Source organism: Ascaphus truei, chromosome 5 (genome assembly GCF_040206685.1).
Source record: "Ascaphus truei isolate aAscTru1 chromosome 5, aAscTru1.hap1, whole genome shotgun sequence".
Taxonomy (NCBI): domain Eukaryota; kingdom Metazoa; phylum Chordata; class Amphibia; order Anura; family Ascaphidae; genus Ascaphus; species Ascaphus truei.
In genome coordinates, this window is record NC_134487.1 from 138,630,062 (window position 1) to 138,655,988 (window position 25,927).

The 25,927-nt window shown below is 43.3% G+C and overlaps 1 protein-coding gene across 2 annotated transcripts; it reads right to left on the minus strand.

Annotated features, from left to right (window-relative positions):
• Nucleotides 1-3,579: 3,579 nt before the first annotated feature.
• On the minus strand, nt 3,580-24,900 carry PCYOX1L (prenylcysteine oxidase 1 like). Of its 2 annotated transcripts, none has more exons than XM_075600957.1 (6): nt 24,763-24,900; nt 23,678-23,884; nt 19,513-19,687; nt 13,912-14,123; nt 11,455-11,595; nt 3,580-6,072 (listed from the first exon to the last, which is right to left on the minus strand). In XM_075600957.1, exons 1-6 carry the CDS (start codon nt 24,851-24,853, stop codon nt 5,405-5,407), a joined length of 1,494 nt encoding a protein of 497 aa, XP_075457072.1. In that variant the 5' UTR covers nt 24,854-24,900; the 3' UTR covers nt 3,580-5,404. The 2 variants fall into 2 exon arrangements, with proteins under 2 accessions (XP_075457072.1, XP_075457073.1); XM_075600958.1 differs by lacking the exon at nt 24,763-24,900 and adding an exon at nt 24,676-24,757.
• Between the last annotated feature and the right edge of the window lie 1,027 nt (nt 24,901-25,927).

A 25,927-nucleotide genomic window follows, 5' to 3' on the forward strand; every position in this document is an offset into this window, starting at 1 on the left:
ATAATTAATTAATAACACTTTTCCATTTAGGAGTACAAACATTGCTGAAAATGCCACTACATTTTTGTTTATTTTTTTAAAGTAACCCTACTTGTTTGGCTCTATGAAAGCCGCATTATAAAGGTGAAAAATGATTTCCGAAATATGCTATATTGAAAGGATAATCGCAGTACAGAAAGGATAATCGCAGTACAGAGATGTATCTTTTTTGTTTTGTTTTTCAGTAAAAAAAAAAAAAAAAAAAAAAAAAGAAGTGAATATGTAGGTTAGTATTTATAATTTAAAAACCAGTGACATTGTATTCCCCCTGTACAGGGTTACGATCACTCCTGGTTTGTCCCAGAGACTACAGGTTTTGGCTATGTATCCCCAGGCTACGGGTTGTGATATAAAATCTCCAGGTTACTGCAGGGACGTTATGTGACGTCACAGCGCTACGAGGTGTCCCGTTGGCATGGCACCACGGCACCACAGGGCAACCCTTTGTCACGACATGACATCATGTCCCATTGTCATGGCAACACCACACCATTTGACGTAGCAGAGCCATCTTGACTGGACTATGAAGGGGGAGATGCCACCGGAGAAGGTAATAAAGTTAAATATATAAATACAAACCTTTTTTTTAAAAAAATCAAAAAACATCCCAGTCTCCGGGTTATCATTTAATAGAAGGTGCAACCCTGCCCCTGTACTATCACATTTGTATCACTGACTTCACAAACACACACCAGCTTCTAGTTTTCTGGTTAAGCAAAGTGATATAAACCAGCTGTGTAAGATGAACACAGAGATAGTAGTTTGCCCAAGATCACGCACCACGGTCATATCCAATGTGCTGAGTCGGCCTTCATAATGCTGGAGAAGTGATGAGCTCAAATGAATCGGATTAAAATCCTCTCCAGCATGGGGAAGATGGCTGCACAGCATACCAAATAGGCGCCAGTGTCAGACACGACGAGTCAGTGAGTCCTTGTATGTATCGATGTATTGCAGACCCTTCCACTAGCGGGAGGCTAAAAGCATGCAACAATTCTCCCAGCCACCACCTTACGTATAGCCCAGGAAACCGCCTACATCCAAACCAATGGCACAAAGCAAGTGAAGAACATGAATGTATTTTTATTTGGCATGGAATAGACAGTAGCTAATGCAGCTTATTAATATTCAAGCTGGATTAGGTCATTTCCAGGAAGGAAAGTGGTCTAATTTATACTAGCTTAGCTAAAAATCAGGGGAACTCATGTTTTAAAGCTTCATTTACTATGCACTATGCTGACGGCTCTCTGCTGACAACACTGGGGGGAAGAGAGTGGATTTCCCACCATACTGGATTTTACAATACACATTGTTCTATCTTTCTTCAATACCTTTATTCTAGCTTTTCTGTTGTGCCACAGATCAGATAAATCTGCTTAAAAAAGAAATGCAGTGCCCTTTAGATGTCCAAAAAAATCCTTTCCCTTTTTTATCCAGTTCACATAAGTAATTTTTAATTTTGAAATATTGGTATGAAATTTGTAATTTTTTTTGCAAGAACATCTTAAAAATGGTCATTCTAGTTATGTATCGGCCTAATATCTCAGCTCTGATCACTGCAAATGTGGTATTGCTGCTACATTCTTTCAAGAAAAGCATTATGTACCTGTTCTAGGACAAGGGTGGCCAACGCCAGCCACCAACAGGTCAGGTTTTACTGTCAGAGCTACTGATTGAGCCACCTGTGCTGAAGCACAGAAATCCTTAAAACCTGACCTGTTGGTGGCCCTTGAGGACTGGAGTTGGCCACTCCTGCTCTATGACATTTCTATTCTACTGTTAGGCCTTGAGGCCTTTTTCTGCATAGATCTTAGTCATACATGAAATGATTAGGCAAGCATTACACGTGGTACAAGTTGGACCTGGCCGAGTGACTTCTCTTTATTTGCAATTCCCATATATGTCGCTAAGGGACTGCACCTTCAACTCGAACTCCAAGCCACCAGGACCCATTCATATTTATTTCTTTAATCTGCTGTTATCAATAGGAAAACCAGGGCTATCAATCCCAGAACACACTGAGAAAGAAGCCAAACTGAACAGGAGTGGGTCAGTCTCTCCTAATGCCCTGCTCAGATTTATCCATTTTCCGTCTTGTACCTATTAGGCTGTTTACTAGCATTAAATGTGGCATCTATCAGCAGTAGAGAACAGTGTTTTGTGTTGCTGGACTAAGTTAGTTAAATGGTACTTAATGGGCAGCACGAAACTTGTCCCATTGTGGTGATTCCATATGTCGGTGTATGTTAAGCCCAGGAAGGCCTAATTCTGCGTCTGCCTGCAGCGGTCCTTATTTTACTTCTACACATATTTGAGCTACTTTGTGACGTAGAACAGAGCCATTTAACATGTATATATTTTCCTGATTCTGGACATGTTCTGGTCTTTTTGTACATAGTTCATTTTGGCAGTGAGAGTAAAGGAATATCTTTGTATTTGTTCCGGGCTGTAAATAAACGTATGAAACAGGAAAGGGGAAACGCTGATGCTTCCCAGAGACAGAATGAAATTGGAACATCATCTGCTAACAAATAATGCGCTAAAGATCCTTTGTTATTTTTTACCAATGATTAATCACGTGTAAGTGTGTAGAAGCATTCACTAGTATTGTATGGGTTTTGAGCATGTCAATGACTGGCGGTGGCAACTGTGTGCAAGACCAGCTTGATGGCAGTTCCATCGGTGCCATCGTACTGAGCCCCGCAGTCCAATTGCAGAGGACCCACCTGCCCACAACAATGAAAATGATTGCAGGGGGAGAGCACGGGGCCTCTGTAAGGCCGTGCTTATACTGTGCGTGCCGCGGCGGATTACGTCACCATCGCCACCCGCAAAAGTTGTACTTCGCTTTGCAGTGACGTCACAAGCGACCTGGCCATTGATTGGCTCAGAGGCTGTCACATGTGGCGACAGCCTCTGAAAAATTAAATTTGACCGGCTTCCAAATTCTGCGCCTCCACGTCGCTCCGCGCTTACTATAAGCGCACGCGACGGCGGCAATACATTTGTTTTGCTGCGATGTCGCGTCGCCGGCACTATAAGCGCAGCCTAACTCTCTCACCTGTCCGGCAGCATCTCCTTCGGCAGGGTCCCGTTATAATGGCACCGCGTGGCGATAACGATGTCACATGGCATTGACGCAGCATGGCGTTACAGCGCATCGCCCTCTGAGTTTAGAAGTGCTGTTTGCAGATACAGAATGTGTATTGAATTACTTGTTTACTTTTAAAACTGCCGCCAGAATTTTGTTAACTACTCCCCCAGTGTGGAGTCTCCATCCACCCCCCAGGTGAAACCCTGATCCCGACCTCTCACCTCCGACCAAAGGAAGAGGTCTTCGCCCACTCCAGGACTTCCACCGCCAGCCAAGAAGAGAGCCGTTAAAGAAAGTTTTAATATGATAAAATACAAATGTTTAAATTTATTAAAATTATAATGAATTCCAACTTTATGTTTTTGGAACATAACCATGTGGGCTGAGGGCTGAACTAATCAGTGAATTAAACCGATGCCTAAAATATGCCATTTTTGAATACATACAATTGTTAATACAGTAATTTATTTTGTGTCATTGTTGAATCCTTTTTTTGCCAATTCAGTAGGCTGATCAACGTCAACACCTTGTTCACGTGGGAAACATATCCAGCGATAATGGACAATTAAGGTAATATATGCGTTCCATTGGCAATACCTGTGCTGCGTATGCATTCCATACAATTCACACACCAGTAGAACGTGCATGCGCACAAATTCAATGACCCGCATATGTGTTTCATACCGTTTATATAGAGCACGCATACGCACAAATGAACCACATATGCGTTTTATACACTTTACAGCAGCAGTGTAATTAATGCATCTTTCTTCTTGATTATTTCACAGGTGAAACTGTCCAAAAAACATCTAGAAGATGTCGGTTGAAGATTGAAATATTTCACAAAGTCCGTTATTTCTCTCCAAGCATTAATTTACTCTAATAAAAAGGTCATACTTTAAAAATACTTTTTCATTATCTGAAGTTTTCTGCCACATTTAAACAGTGTATGGAAATAAGTGATGGGTAACATTGCATTTAAAGACACTAGCACCACCTATCGTTACTGCAGAGTACTGCGGAAGCCACAAAACTCAATTTTGCAGCCATGGTACTGCAACATGCAAATAAATATCAGGGATTTACACCTGGTTTAGCGAGGCACCGAACACAGTAAGCCTGATCACATCTGTATTTGCTTTCTGCAGCTACTGTAACTGGTTTTATATTTGAAATCTGTACAGGACAAACAAAGCTTTCAGATACTGAGGGCCCGTTTCAATATGCTGTGAAGACGTTTCTTCCCCTTGCTGGAGATCTCTACAGCGTTACAGCATCATAAATAGGGGCCAGTGTGTACAGGCACACCTCTTGCACTGCTTGTGTTTGCATTACACACTTGATCCACAAATGTGAGAGGCTGACTGCTGTTGGAAAGTCTGCACTGGCACTGCCCACATTGTGCTTAATAATCAGAACCCACCTGCTCTGTAACAATATGTAAAGCTTGATCCTTCCGAAATCCTGATGGAAACACTGAATGTAATCGCCTAAGCACTAGGGTCAAACAACCATAATACCTCAAGTTAAATTAAGTTAAAGGCAAACTGTGTACATCGCATGAAATATATACAGCGCTGCCCTATGAATTTGAGATGACTGGACCATTCTAGATACAGTAGTCACTTTGATATTTGGGCAGATAGGTGCAGTATATACATATTAACAGCCTTAGCCAAATCACAGTGCTCTATTTCATGAATGTTATATCACTAGCAGCAAGACACTTTCTGTGAATTATGCTAAATGGAAAGTTTCTACGGGGTTATTTATCAAGCTTTGTTACAGATGGATGTATCCAAACAGGTGTTAACCCCCATTCAAATCAACTGGAGTTAACATTCGGATGCATTGCCTGTAATAAAGTTTGACGAATCTGGGTTATTCTGAAAGTCCTTTTCTACAATATCTATGGGGAGCGTGCGTGTGTATGTTTCAGGGGGATACAGGCATACTTGTCCGCTCTAGGGAACAAGTATAGGGGGGGGGGGGGGGGGGCGAGTTGCCACCCTCAGGGAGCTAAACTTCTTACCCTTCCTAATTGGGACTCCGTAAAAGCTTGCTCTAAAGCCAAGTGACATACCTCTCTCCTCATCCCCTCTGCTGTCAAATGGCAGAATGCACTTTTAGATCCAGTGAATCTTGCACTTCTTATCTTGTACAAAGTGGGATGGGAAGAGGCTGTGATCTATTCTGCATACTGCCAGTGTTACATTGCATCAGTGCAGTGTTAGCAGCACATTACAGCTGTCCTGCATGGTAGCGAGAGTCTTAAAGTTCAGTTTTCAGTTTGTGCAGCAAGTCCGGCTGGTCTATTTTCTCGTTGAGTTCGAACCAGCGATTGAAGGCCAGCAGGGCTACGTTCTTGGCAGCTACAACACTCATCTCTACTGAGCTGGCGGTCCACTCCACTCCACTCAGGTAGTACAGACCATCATGGAGGAGGATGGGGGGCAATGAGTGGGAGGAGCCTGTGGAATCATAGCTGGGGAATGCCTGCCACTCTACCACCTGAACAGAGTAGTATGACCTAAACAGGGTCTTTAGCTCTCTTCTGTCTAGAGGTCGCGGGGACAGCACCCGCCAGACTGCAGCCTCTTGCGGGGGCTTGCGACGGAAGCCCACGGACACGTTGACAGGGTACAAGCTTTCAAGGCTGTGGAATATAGAGTCTGGGCTGTCTGTGGAAAGGATGTTAGAGAAGGGAAAGAGTCTGGGATCTGGGAAACCGAAATAGGAAGAGTTGAGGTAGCCGTGGACAATGGAGGACACCAAACGATGGTAGGAACCGGTGGGTTCCTTCACAGGAGGCTGGAAGTTCAGGAATGAGATAGGATGACCGTCCCTGTGCAGAGGAGCTGCCACAATCACCAGGTCATAGTAATCTGAGCCAGGGGCCCCCTCGCGCTCATGCTGCACTTCATACTGGGGCCTGGTTTCTGCAAGGAAAATCACACAAACATGACAACTAGTGCATAACAAAAAAAAAAGTACAGTACACCAAAGACATTTAGTGTCTGAATGCGTCATTAATAAGCTTGAGTTAAATCATCATTAGATAGCCTTTCACTATGACTGACAAAATAGTAAAAAGTAAAAGACGCTGCTTTTCATGAGATTATTCACCTTCTTATCAAATCTGATATTGCATTTTTACTGTCATTTTATTATGGCCTCACTAACCTTAATTGCACAAGCAGTTTACTGAGTGGGTTGCCTGCAGTGTGCTGCCCCCTGCTAGTCACTGTGGTTTGGGACCACTCATCTGACCATTTGTAACATCCAGCAAGAAAAAAAAAAAAAAGATTCAATGGTATTCTCTTTTATTGATTCTTCTTTTTGTGACCAGATAAATGTACAACACAGAGTAATTAAACTAACAGCCTGCTCCAAAAACTGGTGGAACACAAATATTATTACGTCTCACTGACTTAGTGTGGTGAACAGAGCCCTTAGGCTGAGGCCCCAGTACCTCCGCTGCACGTGCGCCCGTGAGACTGGCAGGGGGGTCGTGGCGAGGGAGTGACGGGGTCGCGGCCATGACGTCACCCGGCAGGTTCGCCCTCATTGGCTGAGCCACCGGGGGGCGTGGCTTAGCGCTCCGTAGCGAGTCCTGCTCTCAATTCTATTGAGAGCAGGAGCAACTCGCGCCACAGCGCTGCGCCCCCCCCCCCCCTCGCAGCGGGCCTGGCGCCATTGAGGGGAGGGCTCTCGTCCCTGCAGCGTCTGCCACAGCGGGCGCTGCAGTAGCCAGCGGGGTCCAGCCCTGAGGCTGCGCTGAGGACGTTCCCTGTACATCACGGAGGGCTGGCCCACCAGGGGACTTTATGATGTGCAGGGAACGTCCTGCTATTTGTGATTTATATAATCTAGTGGAAGATTGCACTCTGGATTGGGAATGCGAGCTGAAGTGAAGACCATGTTCATGTCACTGGGGGCCGTCTACAACCATGTGACCAGTGCCCCCCAAGCAATCATCTGGTCGCAGTGCAGGGAGATCAGTGACTTCTTCCGGCTGTGAAGCGCTGAAGGAAACTTTAACACCGAGATCAGAATCGCTTATTTTAGAGTAAACAATGATCAGCACCCGATTAATAGATTATTAAACAGCTGTAAATGGTGACATTATATATGGTTATAGGGATGTAAATGTTGATACACAAACATGTTTGGTGTTGAGTGGCTTGCGCTTTCTAATGGGGCAGATTCTAATAGGCCAAAAGCGAACGAAGGACAATGTCATGTTTCATAAGGTTAAACGGAATGTAATCATTTTTTTCTCTCTAAATAATAATGTCACCAGTGTAAGTGTTTTTACATTTACATTTGTTTCCATTGCAAACAAATATTTCAGTGTTTTTTGCAATCTTTATCCAAGGTCAGTCCTCAAAGCTACAGGTAAATGGTTTGTTATGGTCTTCGTTTCCAAAGCAATTATGCCTACATCATTAATCACATCAACATAAGCAGCAAATACGTCTGAATCCTCCGCACCTGGAGAAAAGCTAACTTTTTTTTGTGTGTGCAAGATACAGATAAGAAAAACAGTTACTGTAATCTTTACCCGAAACCTATCCCAGCTTCACATTGCAGAGCCAGTATAACCAGCCTCACACTGAGGAGACCCAAAAAAGGTCAAAACCGCTGTCTGTCCGTGGGGAGGTTTACGGACTATACAGTTCGTTAACCCAGGCTGTGCTGAAAAGCTGTGAAAGACGGCAGGCATAAGCTTATAAGGGTCCATGTTAAAATAGACGGAAGTAAAATTTGCATGTAATTTCCCAGAATCCCTGGCAGCAGTGGAAGCATTATATGCTAAGAGAGAAGGGGAAAAGCGCAGACCCGTCTGAAACATGTGAATGCGCTCACAAGTGATTTTTATTTGCTTTAATTGTGATTGAATCGAAGGAAACCAATGATTATTTTTTGCCCGTCTGTGTGGGACGGCCCCTTTAATTTCAACCACATGGAAACGCTGCATTCCCAAATGCAAACAAAGCAGAGTCCAGTGAGAAGTTCATGCTGTCCTACTGGATCCAGCTATTGCTGACGTGACAGTGAAGGAATGACCGGCTCTACAGTGAGAACATTTGCACCAAACCTGCACTCGATCCAGATAGTTTGCTTGCTGCAAATTGCTGCAATTTTGTGTTGTCCTTTTTAATAAGGCTGCGGCCAGGCAGGGAACGGCACGCAGGTGCTCGTGCGCCCTGCTCGGGCCGGGCGATTCGGGCACGGCCACGACGTCACGGAGCTGGTTCGCCCTCATTGAGCGAACCGCTCACGTGATGCGCTTGCGAGCAGCAAAGTCAAATTTGCTTGCTCTAAGCGCCGAGCGGGCGCAGGCGCTTGCTCACGTTGGCCACATGCTATCGCAATGTGTTTCATTGCGGCCAGTATGAGCGCGCCCGCCCGCCCAGCGCCACCTGGACGAGGCCTGAGACTTGTAATCTGGGCAAATTTGCAGAGTCTATTTTGGCAATTTAGTATTAGTCATTTCCTGTCCAGAAAAATAAACTGCACACAACAGCCTCTGGATCCTCATTACAGCCCTGTAGTGCCTCCTTCCTGTTATTCCAGTATGTGCACATCAAACCACCTCTCTGCCAACGTATTTTATTCCTGCCATGCTGCAACCTTCTTATTCCAGCGTGGTCAGCTACACATACGCCTACTGCTGTCCCTGCTATTAGCCAAACTCTGCCACAGCAGCAGTGAGTCACGCTGCATCTCATTCCTGCCCTGCATGATTACTGCTCTGTTTCACCATCCACATACACGCCACTACCTCACAGTATTTATAATCCAACAGCTGCTAGGAGAACTCCAGCTGTAAAGTCCCTGCGGCAGGAACGCCATCTTGTTTACTTTTATGTATGATGCGATGAGCTCTGCTTGCATTGTTCTTCCCTTGTGTTAGGTCTATAGTCGCACATGGTATGAGAGATGGTGGGGGTGGAAGAAATGAGGGGATTGAGAGGTAATGGAGGGTAAATGCGTGATATATGGGGGAGTGGAAGACATGGGGAGATTGAATAGTACATGATATGGGGGGCAGGCAGGATAGGCACTATATGGGGAGGGGAGACATGGGGGATGCAATATAGGGAAGGGAAGGCGAGCAGATAACATGGGGGAGGAGGGGCAGATAGAGGTGATGGGGGCAGTCTGCAGACTCTCTGCTCCCTCTGCATTGTGGAGAGAGGTGCAGAAGAGGCCTGCAGGTCACTTGTACTCTAAGTGCTTTGCCAGTTGAAGAGTCTTGTTTTATTTGCTCAAACCACAGCATTCCCTGCTGTATAGAATGCACCTCAAATTGTATATACCACCAATTAGGAGTTTGTATAATATTGCTCTAAAGCAGGTGTGCGCAAGATTTTCTGGCGCGCAGCGGTTACAGGAGGTCCCGCGCTCTCCCCCAAAGCATTTAAATTAAATGCCGGGAGACCGCACAAGGCCTCTAACACACTTACCTTACCGCGACACGTCGTCATGGTAACCCGGCGGCAAATGACTCCGCAGAGTTACGTGACATCACATGACCCCGTGCATCATTTGATGTCAGGTGCGAGCGGGGAGGGTGGTGGGGGGGGGGGGGGGTGGCGAGCCGCAGGAGAGCGCACAGGGAAAATTTTGCGCACCCCTCCCTGCTCTATAAAGTGCCGAGTACAAGACAGCAAAATGACAAGGTCTGCACAATGGTCAGACAAGTCATGACAACCCAAGCTTAGAGCGCTCTCTGCTGTTTGATCTGAGGGCAGCAGCTAGGTTAGGCTAAGATTATACTCCTTTCTTGCGCGCAACGGACCGCATAGCCTCAGGCACGCCTGCAGCCCCAGTGATGTGTGAACTTGGCTGCAGGAGATTGGAGAGGCGTGGCGGATGTGTCACAAAGCTGGTTCGCCCCCATTGACTGAACCACTCACGTGATGATAAAATTACGTGGCAGCGCTTGAAAAGACACATTTTTTGTCTTTTCAAAACGCGGTCGTGAGCCCGCACTAGGGATTATGCCATTTGTCGCCCGCGCCAGCACCATCGCACAGAGTATAATCTCAGCCTTAGAACAGCTAGCACTAAGATTTTTTTTGTTTGTTTTAATGTCCCATCTTATTTATTTTATTTTAGAGGGAAGACAACTTTGCAAGAGTTCATGTGGTACATGGGTGTGGAATAGTAAGCAAGAGGAGCTAAAGAGAAGGCACATCAGGTTATCATGTACTGTATCCCATGGGATAAAGCTGGGTCTCAGAGCATTGTACAACAATAAAAGTGGCTACATGATGAAAAGAACGTTTTTGTTGTATTATACAATAATTACAGTTTTTACTTTTGTGATAATAAGTTAAACATTTGTGAAAAGAAGACCTGATAAACAAGGTTTATTAAGTTTGCACTTGATAAGCAAGACTTTTATAGTATATATTTATATATATATTAAGAAATAAAATGGAAAAAAAATACATCATATAAGTGGATCTGCTTTGTGATGTGGTGAAGTACACCGCTTCAAACATAGCTCAAAATAAGAACAACCAAGACTATAATAATGGCCCCAGAACATACATGGCTCCAGAAAGCTAAATGGTTTAAAAAATAAATGAAAAAGATAGACCAGTCTCTAGACATAATAGGGCTCAGTGATTAAGATTATAGCAATATGTATGCATATTTACATGCTGGAGGGTTCCCATCTCTTCTGTATAGTACAAAATATGTATTAATGTACCCCATGTATTTTTTTTTTTGAAGGGCCTTAACATGGCTGACGTTGTGCTTCCCCAATTACTGCATCTTTGCAATCACTGTTGCATTCAGTGGCAGAACAATAGGTGGTGGTCACCTCTAGGAATTCTAGAGGGCAAATAGAGAAAGGTATATCCTGACAACAGGGCTGACCGTTTCTTACTTCCGCTTCTGGTTGCATTCATTCCTCTGTTTTGTGTGAACCTAAAACTAGTCCCCAACAAAAGCAGCGTGCATTGTATACATTTGTTCTTGTGCCTTTCACCGTAAGGCATTTCTGCCTAAACCTGGAAGGATATTAAACATATTCCAAATAGTGAAAAACAACATTAATATACTAGAGAATGTGATTCTCGGCTGCGTGGATTCACTGTCGCATCATCAGTCTATGGTGCTAAAAAGAATATCCCAGCTGTACAAACACAGCCAGGCCCTAATCCCAGTCCATCCTAGCTTCGCTATTACAATATACTAACTACATAGGCAAACAGTAGTTAGTGTGCTGAGCGTGGCTGCATCTTTCTTTAATAATTAGGTTCACAGACCAGTACTCGGGACACATATATACACTGTACCTGTGCTGTGCAGAGTCACTGCTGTCACCTTTGCATGGATCACATTGGCTTTGGTCACCTTCAGCAGCCCTGAACAGACCAACTTGTTCCCTCCTTCCACGGCCCACGTGTTTCCCTGAGCTCCTGCCAAAGACATGGCCCCTGGAGGATTGAAGGAAGACGACAATGCAACTTGTTCTCGAACCTGAATTTCTCAAGTGTAAGAAAGAGCCAGTGCAGGGATTTGCATAGCAAGCTAGGAGACCAGATGTAGCCCAGGTAGAGGAGTCTGGAAGTGGAACTTTAATCAGACAGAGAGTAGGGGGGTAAGAGAGAATTCAGCAGCACCAGCTCAATAAACGATGGGTCACAAGGAAATATATATATATATATATATATATATATATATATATATATATATATATATATATATATATATATAGGTAACAGAGCAGATGGCACACAAATACAGATGAGGACAGGTGCTTAGTCCCATATGAATGAATACAATCAAAGGCTCCTTACCAGGCAGACCAGAGAATCCAAAGCAGGCACAGCAAGGAAGAGACAGCACACTTGTTAGCAAAAAGAATTGTATTAGTGAAGCAGGCACAAAACACCGGTGTTTTGTGCCTGCTTCACTAATACAATTCTTTTTGCTAACAAGTGTGCTGTCTCTTCCTTGCTGTGCCTGCTTTGGATTCCCTGGATTCTCTGGTCTGCCTGGTAAGGAGCCTTTGATTATATATATATATATATATATATATATATATATATATGAAGCTGAAGCGCCAAATCAAGTAGGGTGATACAAGAGACTTGTGATTTTAGTCAAGGAATTTTGGCAATGTTAGGCCTCGGCCATGGTTATTGCTGGCGGGCGGAGGCGCGCTCAGGCTGAGGGAAAGCGGGTGCTTTCCCTGGCCTTAGACAGCGTGCCGTCCGGGGGGCGTCGGCGGGCGGGTCAGTGACGTCACGGAGCTGGTTCGCCCTTATTGGCGAACCGCTCACGTGACCGGCCCTGCGCTCTGGCAAGCGCGAAGATTTAAAATTTTCCTAAGAAGCGTAGGCGAGCCCCTACTAAAGCCGCTCTCATTGCGGCTGTATGGGCTCAGTGCCGAGCGGAAGCGCGCCTCCACCCGCAAGCACTAAACATGGACGCGGCCTAAGGGCTTGGTCCCGGTGCGTGCGGCCGCGTGCGCCACCAGCCCCTTACCTGCAATCCGTTGGTCCCCGCTGCCTCCTCCCTCCGTGGCTCACTACGTGCTGTGACGCGTCAGCCGGCCAGCGCTACCAGAAGAAGGTGTTCTGGAGCGTTGACGCGTCACGTGGTGCGCGTGTGAGCCAATGAGGAGGTGAGCAGGGAAGGAGCTCGTAGGGAGGCGGCCTGTTTTTTTTTTTTTTTTTTGCCGGCTTTTTGACTCTCTCTGCAGTGTAAGCAGATGCACGGGGAACCCCTGGCATTGAGGAGAGGAGGAGGAGGGGAGGCTTCGGGGAGCAGGGAGGCTTCGGGGAGCGGGACACGTATTTACACTGTCCTCACTCATTTACATGCAGGGCCTGGGGGACGGGGCCCCGCTTCAGGGCAAACTGAGGGGGGAGAGGGGGGGCGGTGGACGGGACTGGACTTTACAGCACCGGATTAAACTGGAGATATGTCACTCCAGCACACGGACACACGTCATGGCCGCGCCCCCCCTCGTCATGGCCCCGCCCACCCGACCCGTTTGGTCACGCCCCCCCCCCCCCCCCGCTCCGAAAAAAGTTTCCTGCAGACCGCAGATCGCGGTGCAGTGAGTTGCACGCGCCGCCGGCAAGCAAGACAGCCGTGCGGACGCGTGCAACGGGGCCTTAGCCTTAGAGGTAGGGATGAAAAGAGGTTCTTAAACCGAACGGGTTTCTGAGCTGGAAAGAATAGTGATGTCACAGACGGTAATAACTTTGGTGTAGTGTTGGGGAAGGTTGAAAAGGCGGGGAAAAAAATCTTGCTTGGGTTGAGTCAAGATTGAGCAGAGATATGGTCATCAACAACATATATAACAGAGCTGATGTTGGTAATCAAACAAGTGTACTCGCTCATGAAAACAGAGCAGGAGGTCCTAAAGAAGGAAAGTTTAGGGAAAAAAGAGGGGAGAAGATGTGCCAAAGAGCTTAAAAGACTGGAAGCAGCACAGGAAAAAGTAGATTGACCTTTTTTGCTGCCTTTTAAATTCATGACAAAGAGGAATTCCCCCATTTCCAATTTACATGTAAAAGAGATTATGAAGATTGAAATGTATCATTCAAAAAACAACACCTGAATTAGAATATCTATCTACAGTAGGCTACACACGTATATAAAATATATATTATTATTTTTATTTATTTTTCTTATGGCAAGGAACAGGGAGGGGGTTTAAAATGCACTCACACCTGGACCCCTCAGCACAAGAACTACAGAAGCAAAAAGGAACAGACTGAATTCTGAATCTGACTCACCCACTAGAGCCGGGATGGCCACTGACTGGCCATAGCTTGCTTTCATCACCGCACCGATGACGTCATCAATGAATCGCTGCGTCACGCCAATCACCTGCAGGGACTCTGCGACCGAGCGCTGCGTCATGTTCACGAAATGGTCTCCTCCGAGTGAGCGCAGGAGCTCTTCCATACTGGAAAAAGCGTATTCATGAACCTGGTACTTATATATCCTGTAGGAGAGACAATTAATAGGTTCACCTATTGTGTTATACATTATAATATTCACTTCATCAAAGTACAAAGGGTGATAGAGCATCTCTCCCCCCACTGCACAACCGGTAAGGGGAATGTACTATTTTCACCCATGTGTTGATCATGAAAGACATCTGACTAGGGTTATACACACACACACACACACACACACACACACACACACACACACACACACACACACACACACACACACACACACACACACACACACACACACACACACACACACAAACACACACACACACAAACACACACACACAGAGAAGGGGACGGAGCACTGCTGTGAGAAATTGCAGGGGCTGACACCAGTAAAGAGTTAAAAGATCAACATTTAATGTAGTGGCATATAGGGAATACGAAAGCAACTCTGACGCGTTTCAGGCTGACGCCCTTTATCAAAGAGTATGTCCGCGTCTAGATCATACTCACACTATTATAGGAGATCCCCCGCCCCCACGACCGGAGCAGCGCGCCGCAAAATGGCGCAAATCCCATTGGAGGAACCCATCAGCCAATGGGCTCCCCCCAGCGGGAGACGCGTCACGCGCGAGCGGAGGGTCACAAACAGGAGCGCGAGAACTGATCTATAGTGTTAACAAAACGACAAATAAAGTTTATACAAAATTGAAGAAAAAAAAACTAGAAAAAACATCAATATAAGAAAGAAACAATAATAAATAAAGAACAACGAACAAGTGGATGGAGAGAGGAATAGTAACTAATCGCAACCCCTTCATATAGATGGTAAATCATAACTTTTTAAATATCAATGCATATATGGTGAGAACAAAATTAATGATAGTATACTGTCACTAATCTAATCATATAAATAGTCCAGAGTTTAGAGAACAACAATATTACTTATGACAACTCCCAAATGTAACAGAATCAAAGGGTGCAGAGAATTAATAAATCATTTCTAATACGATCCTATGATGTGACTACATGATAAGAGTATAAGTATCATAAACATATTAACACTTTCAGAATATGACAATATAACAATTCATACTGAGGCAAGGAATGCATTCTCATGAAGTTGATTGACATAATCATATTGGAAAGATATAAAAACTATAAAATTAGAAAAAAATGTATGTATACATGATTTCTAATAAAGATAAATGTACAACTATTTCTATATTCAATAAAGCAAGTTGCATAATTGAATTAAATAATACATTTAATGCATCCTTGCCCCAACAAGAACTAATCATCTCTCCATTAATATATATAATTAATCAACCAATATTAGTTTACGATCTCCAATCTTATTCAAAAAATTATGAACATGTAAATTCATATTTAGGAATTAAATAAACTCAAAAAGAAATTCCACACAAGACCACATCCATATTAGAATAAATGTAATCTCTATGTGAACTTAATCAGAAGTTGAATATAATTATAACAATTATGATTGGTCTATTTAAAAAAAAATTCAATTCCCAATCTAGATTCATGCCCTTGGGAGCTAGGGTTATACATACTGTACACACACACAATTTGTGTGTGTGTGTGTGTGTGTGTGTGTGTGTATAACCCTAGTCAAATGCCTTTCATGATCAACACATAGGTGAAAATAGTACATACATATATATATATATATATATATATATATATATATATATATATATATATATATATATATATATATATATATATATATATATATACACATATATATATACATACATACATATATATATATATATATATATATATATATATATATATATATATATATACACACACACACATATATATATATATATATATATATATATATATATATATATATATATATATATATATATATATATATATATATATATATATATATATATATATATATATATATAAATATATATTACGTTTTATGACCACGGGGGGGGGGGGGGGGGGGCACACACTCCATCGTCACCCTTTGCAATAGTAATCTAGTTATGCATTACCCAGGCCAATGGTATGGAGAACTGATAGAGCACAACCATGCAAGTATATGTAAATAATGTGTATTAAAAGATAGATACATTGGAATATATACTTGCATGGTTGTGCTGTATACATTTGGTCTGGCAACATAAACAGACAGACAAGTTCCTCCTTGAATGCACTCAGAAAGGTAAGTCAGAGCGATATGGTTGATAACATTAAAAACCTTTTAATCACCAAATAGTAAGAACATATTGTATAGAGGGAAATGGTAGAAGTAGTCCATGGCCAGTCCCTTAAAACAAACCAAGAAAAGATCTTCTGTGCAACACTCATTATGGACAACATCTTATGCACTGATTTATACTGCCAGGAGCACTCTGATTAAGTACAGTGCCTCTGTTGCCTGCTATCTGGGAGACTCCACTCAGTGAACCTCTGTATTTCCATCTAGCAGAGACCCTATTCAGTGACCTCTGCATTAACTGTGTTATATTATTCTGAGGCCATAACTGGATACGGTCACTGAACCGTGCCTCTGGGCACTAGCAGAGCACGCTTTGTGCTTGCCCTACGCAGAGGTTACTACTTACTAGCTACGTAGCTTTGTATGTGGTTTTATTTATGTTATATGTATTACTCTCCACATCATCTGTTGACTTCATTTGTGTTTTGGAGTTGACATACACCCCCATTCTTTGTGGTCTATGTATACGGATGTAAGGGCTTTATGACTCACGAACTGTATATGAACCGCCTCTTCAGATCTAGGGGCCTATGCAGAGAGCAGCGCTATTTCGAAATTCGCCATTTTTTGGAGAAAATCGCGCAGAAAACAGCAGAAAATGGCGAGTTCCGAAAAACGCGCCAATTTTTCTTTTCTATTTATAAAACTCGCCTCGCGGCTGGCGAGAACCTCAATCTCGCCAGTTTTAAAAATATCCTAATGCAGAGAGCCGCGAACGGCATCTAGCGGCTGTTCGCGCCAATAAAATGGCGCGATTGTCTCCTTTTTGCCTCGCCAGAAAAAATTGGCAAGAAGCTGCCGCTCGCGGCCATTGCAATGGGAAAAAAAAGGCGCGAATTTGTTTTTACACGTTTTTGAAGCGCGCATCTCGCCAATTTAAACTCGCCACACGCATCCATGTTAAACATAGCAGAATTCGCACTTTTCTGCATATGGAGAATAAAACTCTCCAAAAAAGCTACTTTTTACTAAATTCGCCATTTTTAAAATTCGCTGCTCTCTGCATAGGCCCCATTGTATCAGCATACTTTTTTCTATAGGTGTGCCGGTTTTTTGATATTAGAATTCCTGCCAACAGGACAGGTTTTCAAGTCTGAAGTTACTTTGTGGCGAGACTTTGCAGTTTTCTGTAGCCCACACCTTCTTCGGATCTAGTATCAGCATACTTTTTTCTATAGGTGTGCTGGTTTTTGATAATAGAATTCCTGCCAACAGGACAGGTTCTCAAGTCTGAAGTTACCTTGTGGCGAGACTTTGCAGTTTTCTGTAGCCCACACCTAGGTGGTGTATTGTCCCCACTATCGTCCATACACCTGTTTGGGCAGTGACCTCTGCATTAACTGTGTTATATTATTCTGAGGCCATAACTGGATACGGTCACTGAACCGTGCCTCTGGGCACTAGCAGAGCACGCTTTGTGCTTGCCCTACGCAGAGGTTACTACTCACTAGCCACGTAGTTAATAGCTATGTATGTGGTTTAATTTATGTTATATGTATTACTCTCCACATCATTCGTTGACTTCATTTGTGTTCTGGAGTTGACATACACCCCCATTCCTTGTGGTCTATGTATACGGATGTAAGGGCTTTATTACTCACGAACTGTATATGAACCGCCTCTTCAGATCTAGTATCAGCATACTTTTTTCTATAGGTGTGCCGGTTTTTTGATAATAGAATTCCTGCCAACAGGACAGGTTTTCAAGTCTGAAGTTACTTTGTGGCGAGACTTTGCAGTTTTCTGTAGCCCACACCTTCTTCAGATCTAGTATCAGCATACTTTTTTCTATAGGTGTGCTGGTTTTTGATAATAGAATTCCTGCCAACAGGACAGGTTCTCAAGTCTGAAGTTACTTTGTGGCGAGACTTTGCAGTTTTCTGTAGCCCACACCTTCTTCAGATCTAGTATCAGCATACTTTTTTCTATAGGTGTGCTGGTTTTTGATAATAGAATTCCTGCCAACAGGACAGGTTCTCAAGTCTGAAGTTATTTTGTGGCGAGACTTTGCAGTTTTCTGTAGCCCACACCTAGGTGGTGTATTGTCCCCACTATCTTCCATACACCTACTTAGGAAGATCTTTTCTTGGTTTGTTTTAAGGGACTGGCCGTGGACTACTTCTACCATTTCCCTCTATACAATATGTTCTTACTATTTGGTGATTAAAAGGTTTTTAATGTTATCAACCATATCGCTCTGACTTACCTTTCTGAGTGCATTCAAGGAGGAACTTGTCTGTCTGTTTATGTTGTTATTATAGTTTATCCTCTATTGCACCAGTTTGTGTGTTATTTGATTTCATATACTATCCTCATTTTGCTGACGCGGGAGCTTCCCCTTCCCCTGTCCCCTTCCCTTCCCCCACCCCCAGATTAGTACATTTGGTCTGGGTAATGTATGAATCTAGATGACTATTTATGATACTGGCTAATATAGATGCACGTAATTGATAGGGAAGTCCCACATCTTCACCCGAAGATTTTCTGTGTCTCTTTATACGGTTTCTCTCCCCCCACAAAGAAAAAAAAACATATACAGTAGAAAAATTCCTCATGTCTAATTTATACACATTACCAGTTGAATGCGCATCTGGCATAAATACAATTTAGATGCTGACATTTCAAAGACAACACTGACACTTGTATTCCTACAAACATGGGGATAACTGTGAGTGACAGTGATCCCTCTCTTTCAAGGGTAAGCACATACGTATTTGCAGGAATAAAATGCTTTCTTTGTGGAGCTTTCAAATTCCCAGACATGATAGGAACAAAAGAAACTAACATTTTGTACAGGTAGAAACCACCCTGGCAGTGAAAGGGCAAAGGTTGATTAAATCTTTCTTAGGAAGCCAATTTCATTGATAAATTGCATTTTGTATGAGAAGTGAAAGTGGCCCTTTAAGCAGTATCAATCTTTGGGAGCAAAAGTACAAAAAGAACAGATCCTTTCTGTCTGTATCACTGACAATTTCTTAGGTCCCAGGTCATTTGTTTCTGTTGCAGACCCACTCTATGGTGTTAGAAAAGGCAGACGCAATAGAGTTGAGTCTTGTTCAGTCTCCATATTGTATAAATCTTTGGTTGGAACGGCAGCATTAGTATGGGTTTAGGTCCTATGATCCCATGTGTCACTATGATAAATTACACCTTTGAAGACCAACCTCATGAATTTCTCCATGACTTCTTCCACCCACATCTGTAGCCTCAGAAAGCTGATGCCATAGTGCCACCACAGACGAAACAGGTTCAGGAGGTACCAATCTGTCTCCTCCAGTACCATATGCTCCCCATTGAAGATGGCACTCTTCCCAGCTACCTCCCTCCGGTGCTTTAGTCCTGGATAATAGGGGTGGAGAGGAGGATAGAAGTTCCAGGTTAATTACTCAATGAGAAGAAAAATATAGAGGTGCACAGAAGCAATGAATAAAAAGTGCCTTTATATATGAAAATTGGCAATGTTAAAGCAAACAATATGGCAATAAAAAACGTTTGTGCAAGAAAATAAAAACAATGCCTTTGCCTGATAAATGTGGCTGCTGCCGATATGCCAATGATAGATGTTAAACAGACTTGTACTCTCCCACAGAGTCCATGGATCTTCTCCGTCAGGTGTTGAAGGTTGGGGGTGGGTGGGAGGTGGTGGATGGCTGGCGTGCCGATCTTTACCGCGCTGCTGTTCTGCTGGGCCGGTGTAGTTGTCTCCTGGGTGGTATCCTCAGCAGACCTCTTTGTCCTGGCGCTTGCTTGCTTACAACTGTTGCAGCTGGCTGGTGCTCAATCCGCTCCTCTGTGAACCCGGAAGTGACGTTAGACTCGGGTGAGTGACATCTGTCACTGGATGTGACGCTCACCCGTGTGTGGTGGAGTACGTTTAAAGGCTGGCAGATTACAAACCAATTCAGGCTGATTTCGTCCCAGAGTGAGCTGGCAAAGCTCACAAACAGTGCTTGTTCAGTTAGTACACTGAATGGTGACCCTCAGTAGGCTGGTCCTCCTACGCATTTCACCAACGTAATTGGCTTCTTGGGGGATACTGGGAGGGCTTCCCCTTACTGATTATATATCCCATGGTCTGATTAAAAAACTGATATGAGGTGTGATTAATCACTAAAGGACATTTTAACCCCTGAGGTACCTTAAATCACAAAAGTATAAGCCCACAGTAAGAAAATATGGTTCATGTCATAAATAAAACTCCCCCCCCCCATCGTCTTTTTTTTAAATGAACAAAAAACAATAATATCTATTTGAGCTGTCAGCAATCAGATATCTTCTCTTTGCATATATTATTTCTAATAAATGAGTAGTTCATTCTTGTGATTGTAATTCAAAGTCCTTGTGAAATGATCTCTCCTGTGTGTCATTTTTTTTGATTGATTATACAAATAATTAGACCTGCTTTGCAATCTTAGGAAGTTGTTTACAAGTGAAAGATACAGGATATGTTAGATACATTTTGCACCCTAATGAATAATTGCATGCGTGTTTTTGAGTGCTTGCATAAAGAGGTGTTTAGCTCCCCTGATGGATAATGATATCCATAAACCCCACGTATATTTGTAATTTCCAAAAGACAATTTGTATATATCAAGTGATGAAATTGTATACTCCCTACATTTCTTCATTGAGCATAAATAAAACCTTTTTTGGTTCTGGTTTCATTGAAAAAAATTGTATAACTTTAGTGTTTGTTCTAATCGATGGTGATTCAGATGTTAGCTTGGGAAAAAAAGGGGGATAATCTGTTTTTATGGTTGTATTGGTCCATATTTTGGTCCTTTGTGGGGGGGGGGGAGAGAGACTGGGTACTTTTGAGAAGAGGTCTGTGTGCGCGTGCGCGTGCGTGTGATAGGTCGTCCAGCAAGATTTATTATTTCAGGGATAGACTCTATAACATCTAACCTGTCCGAATATGTAGATTATTTTGTACAGATATATGTAAAAGATTTAAGATCATACTTAAGAGACACAAAACATGTGTTAGAACTGATTTAAAAAAAACCTGGACACAGGAGAGATCATTTCACAAGGACTTTGAATTACAATCACAAGAATGAACTACTCATTTATTATCAATAATATATGCAAAGAGAAGATATCTGATAATTTTTTAAAAAGACAATTGTGTAAAAAAAATTTAAAAAAAATGTTTTATTAATGACATGAACCATCTGATTGACGACAGCTCAAAAAGATTTTATTATTGTTTGTTAAAAGAAAGAAGACAATTTTGTGAAATTTTTAATTTTGTTTTATTTATTTATGACATGAACCATATTTTCTCACTGTGGGCTTATCCCTTTGTGATTTAAGGTACCCCAGGGGTTAAAATGTCCATTAATGGTTAATCACACCTGATATCAGTTTTTTAATCAGACCATGGGTTATATAATCAGTAAGGGGAAGCCCTCCCAGTATCCCTAAAGAAGCCAATTACGTTGGCAAGATGCGTAGGAGGAGCGTGTGAGGGTCACCATTCAGTGTACTAACTGAACTGTTTGTGAGCTTTGCCAGCTCACTGTGGGACGAAATCAGCCTGAATCGGATTGAAATCTGCCAGCCTTTGAACGTACTCCTCCACACACAGGCGAGCATCACATCCGGTGACTGATGTCACGCCCCGAGTCTAACGTCACTTCCGCGTTCACGGAGAAGAGGATTGAGCACCAGCCAGCTGCAACAGTTGTAAGCAAGCAAGCGCCAGGACAAAGAGGTCTGCTGATACCACCCAGGAGACAACTACACCGGCCCAGCTGCGCGGTAAAGATCGGCACGCCAGCCATCCACCTCCCCCCCCACCCTTCACTACACCTGACGTAGAAGATCCATGGACTCTGTGGGAGAGTACAAGTCTGTTTAACATCTATCATTGGCACATCGGCAGCAGCCACATTTATCAGGCAAAGTCTTTGTTTTTATTTTCTTGCACAAACGTTTTTTATTGCCAAATTGTTTGCTTTAACATTGCAAATTTTCATATATAAAGGCACTTTTTATTCATTGCTTCGCATCTATATTTTTCTTATTTCTGAGGTTTCGGTATTCTAAGGATTGGTTATCCTTATTTGAGAGGCTGCAACTTTTCTGCATCGAATAGGACAATTGGCCACCTACACAGAGACTGTATTGTACTGACACTTTACACAACATTTTGTTGATTGGGACCCATACTGCAGCTCCTTATTGGTTCATGTCATGAAACCACATTGCTGGTATTTTAATATATATTTTATGTTCACACATTGTTATTGTTTTAGGCTGACGTTTGGCCATTTGGGCTATCTATAGCCATTTATCTTTATTGTGCAGTTGGGTAAGATTCCTAGGCCAGGTTTATCCCCATACCGTTCTCCACATACCTTTTATCCCCACTACATTCATCCACTTGACATCTTTTTGAATTTACTTTGTAGTTGGTTCATCAGCGCACCTATTTTTCATTTGCATTTCCTTCATTCCTCAATGCTTAGGAAACCTGAATTCCATGAGCATTTGATACTGCAGTCCCTCCTCACACCCAAATGGGTGGCACTGGCACTGGCAAATTTTAAGAGATTAACATTTGTGGTTGCCAGTCTGTGGCAACAAAGCTAAATGCAAATACTCCTCCACATACCCACTCATCTCTTCCCGTGTCCGCAACGACATTTCTTCCACATTACCTCCTCTCATGGTCGCCTGCAAGACTTTTTCCGGGATGTTTTGTTCCTACAGAATCCCATTCTCTGCTACATCCAACTTTCATCTGCTGTTCACATACTTAAAAAGGTTCTCTAAATACTCAAGTTATTCAAGGATGCCTATCCAACGTCAACCTGTCAGTCTCACACCTTTTTCTCTGGTTTCCATTCAATACCCAAAGAAGCGCTTACCAGCTACTAGGCACACACGGAGCAGCCATACACTCCACCACCACAAACCTCATTAGGCAATACACCTTGTATTTCCACTCCTGTTCGTTCAGTTTTTGAGCTCTGTGAAGCAGGGACTGCTCCTACCTATTGTCCTTGTTAATATTAAAATGATTGTATGGTATATTTAGTTATTTTCTAATCATTTGAACTTGGTTTAATAGTTGAGGCCTTATACATGCGATTATTAATAATCAGTCTGCTTTCAGGAATTGGGATCGGACGAATGGGAAATGGTACAAATATGGAAAACCCGATTCAAGAAAGAAAGGACTATAAAGAAACCAGTAAATCCACCTCCTTACCCATTGATAAGACTGCCTGGTGTTAGCTTAAATCCTGCATTGCCTGGAACTATAATACTAAAATATAATATTAAGATGTTCACGACAACTGTGTTTAATCTGTGACTCACCCAGCATTTTGACAAAGTCTTGCATGTGCAGGTTCAGTGAGTGGATGGAGGGGCTGCCTGACTCGTACTGTTGGCTATTCACGGTCAGGGTGGCCAGCCGCCCCCCCACACGATCTGCCTCGTACACATCGATTTGCACCTGGGGGCCAAACTTTTGTTGCAGAAAATAGGCTGTGGCTGAGCCCCCGATACCAGCACCGACCACAGCTGGAGAGAGAAACAGTCTGACATTACACAGATGTGATCCTCAGAGTAAAGAGACTGAGGCAATGGCACAATACTTACAGAGAAATGTACAGTAGAACAGTCACTCGCTGACCGACACAAAGCTTAGTACCCAACAGGTCATAACTAAATGTGGACAGTGTATGGTCATCCTTATGAAATACGGATGTAATAATCATCAACTTTAATGCAATACTGAAATAACTTAAGACATGTCAGCCCCCCTGTAGTTGATGACAGACACAAAGAAGAGTGTCACACAAAACAGCATAAAGATTAGGGATGCCAATACGTGTTGTTGCATTATTTACATTCGATTGAGCTTTACGACGTTAATCTGCCGCCACTGTACCTGCTATTCACCCTGCAGCGTTGTCTGTCTGTGTCTATCATGATTGGGCTCATGTGTCTCTGCCTCAGGGACTGTGATTAGCCAATGCTGTCCCTTTATATTTATAATAGGAGTGATAGTGCTCTAGCACATTACATCACACACAATAACAACAGCTTGGACTAGATAAACAGCATTGTCCAGCTGGGCCATTTTAATAGAATAATATGACTTTAGTGAGTGAGTCTATTGGTTTATATGAGGCTAAGGCACATTGCACTTTCGCTGTCAGAGGGGCCTGTGGCTTGAGTGACACTATACATGTCCCCACACCAGCGACCCTTTAACTAAATGAATGCAAGTGATAGCTGTCACCTACAGTAACAATATCAAAAGACAAACATGTCACTGTCATCCAGAATGATCTCAGGGGGACACATGCCTACGTCACACAAATACATGGCAGCTACAGACACTGCCCTCTGTATCAGAGCAGGCCTCGTATGTAGCGGTCCCCTCCCTTCTTTACCGATCCTGCCCGGCGGCTCGGGGGGTCCCTGCCCGGTGCATAGCTGGAGGAGCTGAGCTGCTGTCAGCAGCAGGAGGAGCAGCAACGCCATGCTGAGGCTACACAGCGTGGAACCTGATCCACGCCGCTGACATCACCGGCAGCCAATCAGCTGCCGTAGGAGGCGTGGCTTGTAGCACCGTGCCGAGTTGTGGAACGCAAGGTTACACCAAGCGGTGCGCATGCGCACTTCAACTTTCTAACGTGCATCCACAATGGCCCAAACATGCCTTTTGTAGCAGGGAAACCACAGCTGGGACCAAAGGGAACAGATGAAAGTGATATGTACTTCAACCCCACTAGTGCCAGAAATAGATTAAAAGAGCAATGCATGGATGGACTCTCTAACCACAAAGTGTTTAATTGAACTAAAATTAGGGCAGAGAAGTAACAGTATTTCAACTATTTTTAGTACTTAATTTTAGAAATAAATGCTCTTTGAAGGAGTTTAATGTTTACTGTTATAGTAACATGAACCCTTACATCTAAGGCCTGGGACATAGTAAACACTTTTGAGATGCTGCTCGCTCTTGCTTGCTGCCGCTCGTTCTACCAGGAGCTTTTTGCTGTCCTGGCAGAGGAGAAAGCAAGCGCTTGGGAGGCGGGTATCACTGTGTGTGTGTCACTTGGTAGCTGTCAGTGTGTGTGTGTGTGTGTGTGTGTGTGTCACTTTGAAGTGGTCTGTGTGTTTTTGTGTCACTGGGGAACCTGTGTGTGTGTGTGTATATGTGTGTGTGTGTATATTATATAATATTTTAAAAATTAAAAAAAAAGACGTGAGAATAAATTATTTATTAACATTGTGCAACTTTGATAAATATATTCACACACACACATACACATATATATACACAGACACACACACACACACCTCTGTGCTGGCTCTGTGCTGTGCTGGTCTGGTGGCTCTGCTTACTCAGAACACCGACACAGTAGGAAAAAAAAAGGCTGCAGCCCATTGGATGGGAGCGGTCACGTGACCGCTCCTCCGCTCCCCCTAGCGGCAACATTTCAAACTCTCCTGTCTCTTCTGATTTTCTCAGCCTCCGCACGCATCAGTACGCATGCGGAGGGAGAAACTATAGCCGCACTGATTACAGATAGGGGGGCTTTGTGCTTCTGTTCA